This window comes from Leuresthes tenuis, unplaced genomic scaffold (assembly GCF_036924035.1).
Source record: "Leuresthes tenuis unplaced genomic scaffold, fLeuTen1.0.hap1 SCAF_6, whole genome shotgun sequence".
Taxonomy (NCBI): domain Eukaryota; kingdom Metazoa; phylum Chordata; class Actinopteri; order Atheriniformes; family Atherinopsidae; genus Leuresthes; species Leuresthes tenuis.
The window spans coordinates 10,608,489-10,624,480 of record NW_027325360.1 but is presented as its reverse complement, the minus strand read 5'-3'; the positions used below and the strand labels follow the sequence as shown (position 1 = coordinate 10,624,480).

At 39.1% G+C, this 15,992-nt stretch overlaps 2 protein-coding genes across 2 annotated transcripts in view; both read left to right on the top strand.

Annotated features, from left to right (window-relative positions):
• The window catches only part of tars1 (threonyl-tRNA synthetase 1), a 133,480-nt gene that overhangs the window by 45,066 nt on the left and 72,422 nt on the right, over positions 1-15,992 (top strand). The window lies entirely within an intron of this gene.
• tmem8b (transmembrane protein 8B) overlaps positions 3,233-15,992 on the top strand; it is a 38,543-nt gene continuing 25,783 nt past the window's right edge. Inside the window, exons 1-5 of the mRNA XM_072387512.1 lie at positions 3,233-3,417; positions 8,391-8,580; positions 8,940-9,147; positions 11,694-11,827; positions 12,762-13,030. Coding sequence (XP_072243613.1) covers positions 3,333-3,417; positions 8,391-8,580; positions 8,940-9,147; positions 11,694-11,827; positions 12,762-13,030 — 886 coding nt within the window. The 5' untranslated portion in view covers positions 3,233-3,332. The remainder of the gene's footprint in view (positions 3,418-8,390; positions 8,581-8,939; positions 9,148-11,693; positions 11,828-12,761; positions 13,031-15,992) is intronic.

The following is a 15,992-nucleotide window of genomic DNA, read 5'->3' as shown; positions in this document are numbered from 1 at the left end:
TAGAGAAATCAGCTATTATTTTTTTTTTGGCTTTCAAAACTGATTTACTCATTTCTTTTTACATATATTACTTTGCAAATAATGTGTTGTAGTTGACACAAGTAGGACATTTTGTCATGCGATCCGGATAATGTGCTGTGTACCCCAGTTTCTCCTCAGAGTGAGACTGAACTTTCACCAGCTGGTTCTTTTTTTCCCTCTTCCCTTTCCATTTTGTAAGATTCATCTCTTTGACAGAACAATATTAGTTTCACACCTTTGTATAAACCACTGCACCCAACAACGATTCTCCTTTTTACTCTACAGGACTCACTTGAGGTCAGGGATTTGATGCAGGACTGGATTAGCATGTTTGTACGGACCAGCTGGTTAAAGTGCTTCACTGGAAGTCCTTCATGCTCCTCTGTGAACAACTGTGTGGCTGGTACACTGAGGGCTGTGGAGAGGCTCACCTTAGGGAGAACAGAAATAACTCGGGGCATGATGTGCATGGGGGATGTGTGTGTGCCACCCACACAACTCCTACCACCAGTTTTTAAAACTGGCCTTCCGGTTATGCCTTCATCTTGAACCAAATATCACTGTGGGAGGCATCACAAAGCTGCATGTGTAAGTTATCTGGAAGTAACCAGACACATTTAGAGACCAAATTCAGGGAAGAATTGTGTGTGTTTTCAGTGTAACAAAAGAATCAGACTGGAGAAATTGATCGACCGTAATAATGATAACAACCGGTGATTAATTCTGTCTTTGTTGTCGGAAATGATCTTTGACTGCTTTTAATAGGTGCAATAATCATTCACTGGGTGGCTCGCAGGTCTCTGACAGAAAGGTGAGTTTCTCCTTTTGTCTGGCCAGAATATCTGGCAAGCTTTCCATCTGCTGTTGAGTGAGTTGTCTGCAAAGTTCCCAGCCTGTCTTTGCATACACTGCATTAAAAGGGAGTTGGGACAAATGGTCAGGCACACAGACACTCTCATTAACAGCAAGGTATAGATAGTTTGTCCAAAATCAATTGAATTGTCTTTGGACGGTTAGATGAAACTGTAACCATTGAAAGTTCCACAAACCTGACTTCTTCTAGTCAATAGTGGCAGCGCCAATCTGTGAATGTCTGTAACGCTTCACCATCCTGTGTCTTTTCTCGTGTCTGGAGGAATTAAGGTTAGTTTATTTATAGTGCACATTTAACTGACCATTCACTGAGACCGACCACACACAGTGGGATGCTTGCTGTTGTAGTGAGGGAAACTTACCGCTTTGAGGATAATTTCATGCTCAACTGACAGCAGCTGACACCACAGCAGTTATTCATTATGTGTTTAATGTAAATTCGGGAACAGGCGGTTGACTCACAGAGGAGCAGGAATCAGCACAGTGCAGGAGAGAATGTGAGCCCATGTTCTGTCAGGTCCTCTGTCCCCAGTCCCATTGATACTAAGATGTAAACGAAATACTCTGCCATGAAAGATTAGCCTGTGTGTGCACATCCTTCAAATTTGTGCCCTTAATGTCCAGATGACCAACAAAAAGATTTGGACTCCCAAACAGCTATTTCATGACCTCTAATCTGAAAACTACACCACAATACAGACAAAATATTTTACTTTAGCATTTAAGTGCCAATCCCCTTTTCCTTACCCAAGTAGCATGAGTATTTTTCTCTTTTAAATCAAGAAGATGGAAAGTTACAGTTAAACTTTCCTAAGTACATTACTAACAGTAATTTTGAGATACATGTACTGGTGTTTTGGTTGAGTATTTCTGTTATTCTTTACACCTCACTCCACTGCATTTCAGCTGGAAATGTTGTCCTTCTTTTATGGGTTGCATTTAGGATATATATTTATTTGCTCTCAAAGATGATACAGTTTCACTTCTGACACGGTAAAAAAATCAGTGTGCTATTGTTAAGCTGTTAACAGCTCCCACAGATGATGATCCTGGATGGATTTAGATCAATCCACAACTGATCTAGAGTCACAGAACAGGGGTTTAGGGGTTTAGCCAAAAACTAAGAAAACTGAAAGAAGATTTGTGTATCCAAGCTTTGTTTTTTCATCTTTCTGCTCCCATGAACCATCTCAGAATCCGCTGGTATGCCTCGAAACTGTAAAGAAGTTAAAACCAGCTCTACACCCTGCAGCCCATATAAGATTAACGTACTGCTTGCACATTGATGTGATATTATATGAAGTAATAAATCAGTCATTTTACTGCCACTATATTACATTGGAGTCCTCTGGCAGGAATTGCTTTATTTATACTTAAGTATGGGATATGAATAAGCAGAGTTGCCTTTTAAAAAGAAAGTCAGCAACACTTTGTCTCAAAGTGAAATACTCTTCTTGCTTGTTCAGTTGTAATGATTTAATGGTCTATTCATGGCACATAATACCCAAACCTGATTTAGGAGCTCGTTTACTCTTAAACAAATGTGCTTGGACAGTCATGACTCACGTGGAAGTGAAGCACAGGCCAGAATGTGAGTCACAATGTCCATTCCAGGGAGGAGATGGATTATTGTCTGATGTAGACACTGTCAGTAACCCCCCCCCCACACACACACCTGACATCGCCTGCTGATCATAGACGACCGGTAAAATTGATAAGTACTTTTACTTATTTGAATTTTCATTTTGAATAAAAAGAGAATAACTAAGGTGGAGCGCTTCTGATCCCCTTTCTTTCTTTTTTCCACGTTCATGGCCATCTTTGTTTTTAGCTGGAACTGGGATTCACGTGCCCCACTTTACCTACATGTAAAACGACAAAATCATGCAAAATCAATCAATTATTTTTTTTTCCTTTTGAGCTTGTCGAAATGAAAGCTAACGTCGACTTTATTATTCATGTGATCTGACACATCAAGAAGCCGCAAAATAATATGAACAACCAGTTCTTTTCAGAGTGGGGCGGGGGAAAAAAGAAATGTGATGTTACTTGAACTGTAAAGTTTGTAAAGGATTTGGTCCCTGGTTGTCTCCAACTTTTCTGTCCCGGTTCCTGGGGGAGGATGCTTCCTCCGGGGACAGCTGCAGCCTCTCTGGTCTCCTGTGCGCGGTGGCCCGGACGCCCAAGTGACGAGCCTTGTGGTGCAATCTACGTGCGCACCGTCCCCGGACTGACGGGGCCGGAGGTCCAATGAAATAATTCGACATATTGAGGTTGTCAAATCAAAGCCGAAGAGGAGGCGCTGTCCCGTCGTCGTTTGAATGACGTCATGCACAAACAGCTGGTCGTTGGCAAGTATCTGAAAAAATGTAGACCAGCACAGCGGCTGAGAACTGCACCCGGGCTGTAGCCCCTCACAAAATCTTTTGCTTTGAACGATGTGGCAGCTGGAGCGCCTGGGCTCGGGATGTAGCCCTCTGAGGCTCCTCTTGCTTGTTTACACCTTTCTCTGCGCTGTTGGAGGTGAGTGCTTTCCTCTCATTGCTTTGATTCGCGGAGAGCTGTTCCTTTTGTCGGGGTGCTGAAATCCCAGCAGAGGCGGCAGCAACAGCAACAGCACCGCATCCTGTTCCTGCTTTCAGTTCAGTCTACTAAACATCCTCAGCCGCTGTTTTTAGCGCCGGACAATTGCATTAAAATGGGCTGAGCTCAGTTACGCGTCGCACGGGAAAGCTTGCTGCTAATTGTGATACGGGACGCACTGTCCGATGCTCCTTAAGGTTATAGGCTACTGAGTACCGAAGAAAAAACATCAATCAGGACGTCTTCGTTGTCATTGACTTTCTTACGTTTGTTTGTCTTTGTTTTGTTTTGCCCTGAACTGCTCTGATATGGTGGGAATTATTAGTACACTGTCTGGGTTGGACGTTGTCAATTTCTGGTTTTTAGTCAAACCAACTTGGGTACCGAATTGAAAAATGAACAGAATAATTTATTGTTGCGGCTCCAGTATCTCACCAAAAATGTTTTCCCGGGTTTCACACTGAACCAAGAAAGTACAAGATGCTAAAAATGACTTCGTTCTTCACGTTTTGAAACAATACAAAAAAAATGTGTGGATGTTTTCCTTGTGCTTTGGAAGTCCGTCCATCCAGATGTCACACTCTCAGTGCTGAATTGTGAGACAAAAAATCCGTAACTACGGAACACACTGTACTACCTGTGGTCAATGAGGACTTTTAAGAGTCTGTCTGAGGATGTTGTATACTTGTTGCTGTTTTTTGTACCATTTTGTACCATTTGTTGGTATACTTATTCATTTTTCGACTTGGCTAAAGACAGAAAGCCCAAGTCACTCCTTCCCCCTTTTCCCATTTGCTTTTATGGTGGATGTATGTCAGTGTGTAGACCCTATTATGGTGGTTAGGAAGACTGAACCAGAATAAAATCAGAAGACAAATGCAATAGAATTACACAGAGGAGTTCATTGTGAATGTTGTCGACATCTGTGCAGGTAGAAGGTTTGGTTTTGGCTTTGTTTAATCTTTAAGGTGGGTGTGAGCAGGATGAAGCAGAGAACAGCCTGACCAAAAAATGTGAACTTCGTGCTTGTCACTGCTTGATTTGATCTCTTTATTTCTATGTTTCGTTGATGCACACGGTTCCACTGTTGCAGCTGATTTTTGCCCACAAGAAATAGAGGAATTTCTAGGAACACACTTTATGTCTGCTGTCTCAAAAACTAAAGTTTAAAGACAACCATGTCAAGTATTTCAGCAGAAATCTCATGTTGAGGTGACACAAAGTGGGATTATGACTGTGTTAAGCCTCCGCCGGTGTAAAACAGTGGTAGGGAGGTGCTCATTGAAGAGATTACTGAATTCAGAACCGTGCTGTGTGAACGCCCGTAAGCACTCTGCTGTCTTTGTCTTCAAATGACTTATCTTTATTTAGCAAACAAGCATATTTAGATATTTTGGCATACATTTTTTTATGTGGGTGGGGGATTGCCACAAATGCTTGCACTGTTCATTTAGAATAAAATTTCCTTTGCTCAATGTTATGTCACATGGAGGAATTTTGGAAATATTTTAATGCCAGTTTATTATGAAAATATTCCTCTTTCATGCATTGAATTTATCAGATCAACCCTTAGATCTTTGTAAGCTTGGACATTTGAAATCTGGTAAACACCAAGCTTGTGACAGCTTCCAATAAAAGCACATTTCTGAATACACACAGAGAAAACTAGAAATACCACAAACAAAGTACTGCAGACTGTCAGCCTTTACTGTATGGTTAATTTGAATGGCTTTGTTGTGATGCTCTGGCATGTAACGGTGCCATTGAAATTGATTCCTATCTTCTTCCTCTGTTTATGATTGCTTGACACGAAACTATCTGTTTCCCAGATTAGGAGTAATTTTCCCCTATTTGCACACGTATAAGGTAAAACAACAAGAATGAAAAAGTATGAAGAAAAGAAATTGAGAAGAAATGGAATACCATGCAGCAAAAAATATAATCCCATTAATGACAATGACTTACTTTATCTGAAAAACATACAGTAAGGATTTTGAGATTTCATTTGAATAGTACAATCCCTTTCCATGACCATACTCACTTCAAAGTGGGCAAAATTGATGACTTTTTCCTTTCAAACATCTTTTGTACTAATTAGCGATCAAACAGCTGCAGTAGGTCATTAACCTTTATCTTTAGCTGCGGGATCCGTGTCTGAGAAGAACATGCACTAAGCTCGCTACAGGCTCCAGCAGTGTTGTTTCAAACCCTATTGCCCTTAAGTCTGTGACCTCAGGCATGGTTATCAGGTAATCAAAGGGCAAATAGGAATTTCACAGTGAAAAAGGCTCACATATGATACAGATAGTGATCAAAATGTAGGCATACATGGGAGTTAAGTAGAGACTGGAAGCTTTGTATAGGAATAGTCTTTAGCTTTTACCACAAAGATTGCTTCATTCCTCTTTCCTAGTCTGCATCTTTAGTATTCAAGGTCGGCTCTATACTGTAGGTTAGAGTCAGAGAAAGCTTTAAGAACGGGTTATGGTGTGGGATGGGGTGGGTGCAGCAGAGATAAGCCATTTTTCTCTTATTAAGCAAACATTAGAAACGGCACATTCAAGAAAACCCTTTTCTTTAGCATCTGCAACTTGTCATTATACAGGGTGGCCAGGCTCTCTTCAGTCTTTTAAACCAAAACACTTGCAAAACATGTAGCAACAAATTAATACAGTGAGCTTGCTTTCCACATCACTACAGCTATTGAACAAATTGGGGTTGGTGTTCCATTCCATCCTCAGTACACTGCCGTGAAATTTTGGTATTTTTATAGAAATTGCAGGCAAGATAAATCCCCCTCAAATGAAGGGCTCATACAGTGAGAGACGTCACCGCAGGTATTGCAAGCACAGATGGTAAAAATTGACACGCAGAAACCCAAAGAGAACTTGTTATAAATGGTAAACATTCCCCTTCAGTGAAACACTAAGTGCCTCCAAGTTGTTCCCATTAAAATCTGCCGCCTTGCTTGTGTTATGTTTATGATAACCCTTATCCAAGAGAAGCTTTATGTTCTTGTGTTGCAATTAACTGACTCACAATTTCCTCCAGATTTTGCCCACCTGCTGGGCATGCTTGATGCCAGCCCAGCTCATGTAGGTAATGTGGCAGATTACACCTGCTGCCACTTGCTCTGTTGCTTTTATATGCAGAAGCTTTGATGGATGTAATCCAAAGATTTGACATTATGCAGGATGTGAATGAGCATGCATTCATGCATGCATCTCTCTCTGCTGCTTTAAAAGGTGTTAAAGTCTGTGATCACATATTCAGATGATGTTGCTCTCTACAAACAGTTTGTGTGGTTCAAGGAGGAGCTTGTCATTATGAACTTCTGATAGAGAGACACCATATGGCTCTGCTCAATTTCCAAGAATGATAGCACAACTGACAAATTGGATAATGTTTGTTCAATCTTTGAAAGCAAAGTAGTTATAAGTAATGACTATTCTCATTTGCAACATGGCGATTGGTGTTATATGCGTGGGTTGAGGCTTTGTGTCACACATAGATGTCTTAACAACAAGTGAATGGGTTGCCATGAAATTCTCTTCAGATACTTATCTACTCTGAATCTTATGAATGATTTTTGTGATAGATTTTTTATCCAATGCCACCAATTCAAATGGGCTTATTCCAGTTTAAAATATTTCTAAGAAACTGCTTATAAAATCAGAGCAATGACATTCAGATCTGTTTTTTTTTTTATTTTTATCATTGAAGTTTCAGAAAAAAAAGGAGAATTTGTCAAAGTATCTGACCTGGGCCCTTCCTTTTCCTAGCCCCTTCATAACTTACTTGACTACACAGACAGCTATATTTTGTATTTAGAGTAGGTAAACTTTAACTTCTAAGTTATCTTCAATATCATTTTTAAGGATAAACACGTTTCATTTCTTTACTTTAAGACAGAAGTTGGTAGATTAAATATTTGATGAAACTGTCACTATGCTTTGACGAGAAAAGATATGGACAATCTGCAAAAATACCTTGTTCCTCTGGCTCCTCCCACCCAACTCTAAGGTGCTTTGTGAGAATTTCCTATATACCAGAGTGAAGATAACCAGTTAGAGCCAAGAGGAGTTTCAAACTTGCAGCATTCACTACCACCTCTGCATCTCTGCAAAGTTTCTTCTGAAAGGGGGGCTTTGGAAATGGCTGAAGCACAGCAGAGAGGGAGGGAACTGGCAGTTATATTTGATCAGATTTTCAAGCTAAGTCTATTCTCTGAGGAATACCACACTTCAATGTATGCAACCACTCCCATCTATGATGCTGTGGAAGTGTCGTGTTGGAAGCACACAACCTAAACATTTCCATGTTTAAGAGATAATATATGAAACAAGAAAAGCCTGTTTTATATCTTTCAGTGCCGTATGACTTAGATCTTTTAACATTTATCAATATTTACTCCAAACCACACCTGAGCACGTTATAAACACAATTAAATGATTATAGGTGTTTTGTGACATGTTGACTGTAACCACTTTTTAGGTGGTTGAAAATGGTGAAAAGAAATCTTAGATAAGAAACAACATTGAAATCCTGGTTGGTGCTCACCAAATTAGGTCAAAGACATCCCTTATCCTGTGAAACAAAGATCAGACACTCACATTTTCTTAGAGAAGAATTACTTTGATAAACAACATACTATTTATCTGTTGGTTATCAGGTCAAATATCTGTTTGTCACTACCAAAAGTTGGTGACCATAGTAAATATAACACCATAGTTAGCTGCCAAGCAGTAACAAGTAAGCTTGAACTCTGTGTGATGATTTTAGCATGAGAACATGATAAACTAAAGAGATGAACATTACACCATGAACATTTGTATGTAACTGTGTATATATATATATTTTGTTTTTTGCTTTAATTTTACCTGCTTATTCAAACTAGATTTTGTTCACCACAGACTGCCTTTTTGTGACTGAATACTTCACCCGTACGCCTCGTAAGCTGAATGCTTTCAACTCCTTCGCCAGTGTGGAACTGTTCCACTTCAATGTGCCTGACGACACCATGATGGCCGTATGGAACCTCATCACCTTCAAGGAGCAAGGGGGCACATTTGGGGACAGCTGTCCAAACCGCAATGTGACAGTGTAAGACAATGAGTTTGAGGAGGACCAAGAATTACTCATAGCCAATTACTCACATAGGAAAGCATTAGCCAAATTAAAGCTTTTATGTTGCTCATCAACTTATTTCTGCTTTTATCATGTTGGTTATTGTAGATCATCGTGAGAAATGGCGTCTCTTTGGTGTGCTTGTGATATTCTGAATGAAATCATAGATATTGCTGCTTCTATTTAAATGTGAAGGATTAATAATTTTCAGTTTTAGTTTTCATCTATGCCCTGTCAGAGTTCCTGTAGATCAGTTTCATATTAGGCAGATGGCAGTGTTGTTTATGAACATGCTAGGACTAACAGGGTTTGAATTGTGGCTTTGTGATTAATAGGTACTTCAGGTCTGGGGCTCCTCCAGTAATCAACCCCCTGTATACCCGCTTCCCTCGGGATACAGTCGTTCCAGGGTCGTTTGCTGTGACTCTAACCTGGACTCTTCCAAACCGTACAACAGGAGCATTCAATGTCACCAGCCCTCTCCCTGGGGACTGGTTCCTAGCTGCACATTTACCTAAGGATGAAGGCAAGATCTCAGTCAAGGTGAGCCTGTACATTTATCACAACTAACGTACTTACTGCAGCTCCACCGACAAACACATACCGCGAATAAATCTGTCTTGATATTGATCCACCAGACCAATAATGCCATCCCTGCAGCCATGCAGTTAGCTTAGTTAAAATGTAAAAATCCTCCACCCAGCATCAGCTGTTTAAAGCAGCAAATTAAACGCTTGAGTCACAGTTATGTTGTTCATCACTCACCAGTGGTGACTGGTAACATAACTTTAATGAGATCTACTTCTAATTTTTCCTTTCATGGTTGCTTAACTCCCCTTTATGGATGGCAAAAATCAAATAAATATGATGTAAATAGTTGCTGGGATTAGTATTCCAGCTTGTGCTGCAAAGCTTAAAGAGGCAGAACAGTGTCAGAGTTTTTCTTCATCTCATCATGTTCTCCTATTTGGCTGCATAAACACCTGCTGATTTCCATTTCAGGCAATTTATTTGTCACTGGCATGGTGTTCTGTTGGGCTTCCTTTGTGGTTCCCACTGGCTGGCAAAAGTGCACCTCGAGTACACAACAATCAAAAATATCATCAGAAGTTTCCATCAACATCAAATGTACAAAAGAATTGGTTTGCTTTGGGGCATTGGGGATGGAAGCCACCGTGGCTAAAATGTGACTAGTTTCCAGTGACACACTATAAATAGAGATAGAAATTCTACTTTATGAAGCATTTTTTTTAGCAAACAAGATGCTTTCAGTTCAGAAAGAAAACACAAATGGAAGCAAAGCAAGAGGAACAGGGAGATGCACGCTGCATTTATAATAATCTCAGTTGAATTCTGAAGTTAGCACATGGTCAGCAAAGATGCATTAACTGAACACAAGCATGTTCTGGTGTCTTGGCTTAGAAATCTGAAGATTCAGGCAGCTCCCTCCGTGAATTATTTGACTTGTTTTTTGCTCCCTTCAAGTAGCTTATTACCAAATATACAGTTTTTTTTTTAACTTTTCATTATTATCATTATTATTATTATTTTTTCTTATCAAAGATTACTTATTTGTTTACCTCATAATTTCCTTCATTAGACCAAAACCAACAGTAGACACTACACAGATCTTATGTCTTTATTTTTAACACCAAGGCACCGTGTCCTAATTTGAAATCTTTACTCTCAGTATATATAGAGTAAATGATATAGTAAATAATATCAAATGTTATCACATTGATCTTTGTGCTTACAGGGATGCCAAGAAGTTATAAGCTGAAGTGAATGGGGTTGTGCAAGTTCAGTGAAAGTGGCTCTTGTGGCTTAACAGCTGAAAAAATGTCTTCTTTCTCTATCCATTATTTAAACAAATAAATTGCTGTTTTATGATGCTCATTAAGTTCTGTTTTAGAGCTAGTATTTTATAGCATATGTTAGCCTTATTTCATTGCTGGACTCTTCTGGATTTGTCTACTGTCCAAGGCTGCATATATACAAAACAACCTTAAAAAGCTGACTTAATCAATTTTTCCACCCCTGGCTAATTCAATTGTTTGTATTCATATCATCTTATGCTCAGGAAGCACTGTCTACTGTCAATTCAATACAGTAACGCTGTAACAGCACGAACAAAAGGCTAAAAAAATGACCATTGTGTTCAACAGAGCTGAACATGAGCTGTCAAAGGTTTCATTTATTGCACCACTGTTGTGACAGATTGCATAAGATTGTTCAGGTGGATGTAATAGACTGGAACCTCAGTGTATACCCCAGAGTTGACCCTAAAAATGCACTGCCTCTGTGGGCATGTCTGACCGAAAGAGCTAAAATAATGGAATTAGTCAGGATTTTTTTTTGAGGGAGTTTTAGTGCTTTATGGCTCTAATGGAATTTAAGAGGCTTTAACAGCTTGCCAAGACTGGAATTCTGTGAAAAATAAATGAATGCCAATATCTGAGTTAGAATAAAAATGGTCAAACGGAAGGTTATCAAACACCAAGCAGTGGGAAAGCGCTGGCCTTCAAAAACCCATACTGAAGTCGTTGTAATTAAAATACAAGTTGCTCTACAATTCGCATGTGCAGGTGAATGTGACAGGCTCTAATAAATCAAAGGGTCACCCTGGCAGCTGCCAGACTAATGACACGTCACGGTAATTGTTGCGGGAGCACAAGAGGTTAGTGATCAGCTGACAGAAATGAAGGACCTAATTTGGCATTCACACCTGTCCTTTTGAATCAAGGGCTTTTTTCTCTCCTTTTTCGAAACACATTTTACAGCAGATCATGTGTAGAAACAATGCACAGTCTCGTGGCTTTTAAGTCATTCTGTCTGCTTGGCTCATCTCACAGCAATAATGGCTCAGAGCAACACAAGTGAAATAGTGGGTGCCGGCTACGCTTTGTGGCAGAGAGGAGGAGGACAGAGTGATATTAATCCAAGAGGCTGACAGGCTTAATGCACACAGTCCATTAGGAATTTTCAGCCAGTCTGAATGATATCTAATCTTCTCCTTACCAGCTTTAAAGAAACATTGGCGAGTTTGCCACAAGAACACAATTCAAACCACTGTTGTGATATTGTTGTAGGGTCTGTCTGAGGAATGCCAGTATCTATTCCAACCGCAGCTCATTGTCCAGAGGCTGATTGGAATTTCTGTGCTTTATCCTGGATACTTCATTGACCAAATTATCCCGGTCCACAACAGATCTGCACTGTACAAGTAAGTCTTCTTTGCGAGCTTCTGAAAATGAAGAATCGGATTGTATTGCCTTTAAAATTACACACCAAGATTTTTTTTAAATAAATAATAATAAATAAAATAAAGTCTGCTACCTTTTCAGTCTAATCACTCATTTGCTTTTTCAGTTATGATTTTCTTTGAGTCTTCATTATGAGCTGGTGTTGCAGTTTCATAGTGTGCTTAAGATTTGTTCACTTTTATCAACTCCACCCCTCTTGCTTTCATAATAGATCTTTTTTTTTCAGGGTTTACATTTTCATTATATTTCTTTTGCTCAAACGAAAGAAAAGGCATTGTTACTTGAGTGCTAAGAGTGATGTGAAAGGAATTGAACTGCTTATTCAAAATTTCATATATTCATCACATTAACATTTAACTGAAGCCTTTTCTTAAGGTTTAAAAGCATGACACATTCATTGAAGAGGCTGCTTGGTACCTCTGTGGCCACAATCATTTATTGGACTTTGATACTTTGATTTTATAGGATCTGCAGTCAAGAAATTTTTGAGCAGGTTGTGTAAGAGATTTTTAAATTTCACTCTGCCATGGAGATAAGGATTAAGAGACATATTGTATATTTCTTTGAAGTGTCTCTTATCCATAGAACTGAACCTTGTTCACTCTGGGCTTCAGTTGTGGAGTTGTTTGTGACTGACTTTAAAAAAAACAGCTATAGTTATGTATATTAGTCCTTGTTTAGTTTGAAAATGTGATGTAACATCAATAATTTAAATGAAACTGACATTGGCATCAACTCGCATCAACTGGCAACAACAATTTTTTTGTAATTTTTCAAAATGTACTAATTAAATTTAATTAAATTTTGTCTAACTACCACTAATAAACACAAGTTCTTTTTATAAACATTCTGTTGTACAATTTAATCCCTAAAACATCTGTGTTATCTATCCAGGGTGTTCATCCCCAATTACATATCGAAGGTGAAGGTGCAGCTGGTAAACTGCAGCACCAAGAACAAAAGTAGTGACAATTGTCCCGTGGTGCTGAAGATAAGAGCGCGGGCGCCACCTGTGCATAACTCAAGTGCCCTCGACTGCAGGGAGTGGAACCCATGTGAACTGGTCACCCTCGTACCTGACTGGGAGCAGTGGTACTACATCCTTGTGGAGAGGTATCTAAGTAACTCTGACGTTTACTTTCGCATCGGGATACAAGTCACAGGTGAGAATGTTTAAGAGAAATATATATGAGTGACTGCATTTTTGAAAATATCATTTCCTTGCTGTTTTTAATTTAAATGTAATCTTTTCTACCAGGTTGTGGCTTTTTAGCTGCATCAGAGATCTTTTTGTATTTCAAGAGTTGGAGAGCTGCATCTATTTTTCATTCACTCAATTGGCTTTAAATCATTAAATCCTTAACTCAGGTTTATGCTTTTGAATTTGAAACCACAGCATTGCTGAATAAATGAGAGAAACGAATTTGAATAAATGAATTTGAGTCGACATGACTCATGGTTGAGCAGAGCAGCAGCCTTCCCAGCCAAAAATGTCACTTGGGAGAAACGGTAAAACTTTAAAATATGAAAACAGTATGGCAGAGAAGAGCAAAGCCAGCCAGTAGACTCAGTTTGTCAACACTAGCTAACCCCAGACACCACTTGCTAATGTTTTTTCGTTCAGAGTAATTTGTTCTTAAGACTTAAGACTAAAATCACTGAAGTTTTCAAATGAAAATCAAAATATGTCATTTTGTTCTATTGATATCTAATTTGGATTTTAAGTAGTAAGTTTGCAATGCTTAATTTGCATGGTTTATTCCCATCAGGCTTTTTCGTATGGCGAGGAGCTGATTGGTTTATAAATGCCACTATTTCACCAATTTTGCAAAAAAAAACAAATCATCTAATGGTAATTTCTCTTTTCTCACATCATTTTCAAATTAATTGCGACAGTGTTTATCACCACAATATGTGCACAGTTTGCTTCCCGCATTGTACATTCTTTTCCCTCCTGCTGCTTTGGATGCGTTATTTGGAACCACACTCGGGTGGTCTCAAAAAAATCTTAAAACTCGTAAATTAGACAAAACAAAAGCTCAAAGTGGCTCTCAGCAGGATACCATACAAATCCATTTCCAAAATACTTAGCAGGCTGTGTAAAATGAAAGCAAAAACAAAATGCAGTGTTTTGCAAATCATTTAAAAATTGTGTTGAATTGAAATCGGTAAAAAAGACATTGTATAAAATATTGAAACTGAAACATGCATGCTCAATTTGAATTCCAGTATAAAAACATTTCACAACTCATTGAGTCAACTTTTAACAGGTTTGTAACATGACCAGATATAACAGAAGCGCTCCAGAGATTTTTCATTCAGTGAAAGTCTGTGTGAAACAAATGAATCAGTTTGATAATAATGTATCTGAATTTAGAAATGCAAACAATTTCAGAGTGCCATCATCTATGATACGTGTTATCACTGATTTGGATCATTTGAACCTTACCTTACCTTACCTTGTCAGTGACAAAGGTAAAATATGCATAGTTATTAGCCATGATCTTGAAGTTCTCAGGCTGCACCGTATTAAAAAACAAATGTAATTCCTGAGTTGAAATCGCAGCATCAATTCAGGAACATCACTGAACAGGATTGTAGGTGAACTGGTGTGTTGCTGCATCCACACAGTAAGGTTAAATCTCTACCATACAGCCTGACTTTAATCCTACTGAAAATATTTGCAATATGAAATGAAAATTGTAACAAAGGAGGCTCAGAACTGCAGAGCAGCTGAAATTTTGAATCAAGTAAGAATGGTGGGGGGTTGGGGGGGTAAAAACACTTCAGTGCTTAAGGAGCTGGACCTCTCAGTTATCAGACACTTGTAGTGTTGTTAAAAGAGGAGCTGATACAACACACATTCCCAGTCCCAGTCTCTTTGAAATGTGTTGCCGGTATCAAATTTAAGGTGAGCCGATAATTGGAAAACAAAACAAAAACGTGGGTTCAAATTTTCATGCCAAACATTTTTGGAAATCGAGTTGTATCCTTAATCCAAAACTGTACAGTCGGTATAACAGACTGTGGATACGTTTAAAATGTACTAATAAAAAAAATCCAGATGTCTTCTTGTGTCCATGAGGGCCATGCTTTTAACAAGATGTGCATGGTAGAAATAGATTTTTGGACATGCGTTTTCCTATAAGAAAAGGACGGTCAGTTAAAAGGCTTGTTCAAGAAATGCTGGAGCCCAAACTGAGGTGATTCATCAGGGACTGCTAAGAGCCCAGAGATTGCATGACTGAGTGCTACGTGCTGTTTTTGGGTTGTGGACAGCAGAGATATTCTTTATGCTTTTTCTACAAGGATCGCAAATCTGTGGGAAGTCCACGCTCATGTAGCGATCCTTTGCCTCTGTTCCACACTGTACAGTGCACTTGGTCACCATGGCAACACAGATACTAATTATTCACACTCTGTCTCTCCTACTGCCTGCCAGGCAGATCTTACTTGACCTTTTGTGGATTTGAATTGAAGAACACCTCAGGTTCAGTAGGAAGACCATCTGGAGCTTTCACCTTCTCATGCTCATTTGATAATATTGGTTCTTGTTGTTATGAGCTTTCTCAGAAAGGGAAATGTGTAACGTCATTTGAATTCAGTCCAATTTACATGCATCATAGTTGCTGGCTAGACAGAATGTCGTAAAACTAGGTTGCAATTTAATATTTATCATTGTTGTGTGTACAGTTTTTTTGAGTGTCTTGCTGGATGTTTGGATACTGAATATAAAAGCAAAATGCGGCCATAACTTTAGAGTGTAAATTTTATAAAACACATGTTTGCATATCCTGTCCTCCCTCTGCCACCCACACATATACTTGCATATGCATTTTCTATATGCTGTATATCAGTCTTGCTCTACATTCTAAAGTCACTTCTGTCTCTTGCAAGCAGTGCATGCCTTTCCACTATTTAAGGAGAGCTTCAGCTGCCTGGATCCACATCAGAATACTTCACACTCTTTCAGAGACAACTCCATGCAAACGATGCTGAGCTAGAAAAGCCTTTGAAAAATACTTTCCCCTTGGGGACTGGTGGTATTTGATGATACTTTGCCAGTTGCCATCAGTGACCATTCTGCTGCGAGCTGCTTTGTGCTGAGAAAGAGCATACCAATTG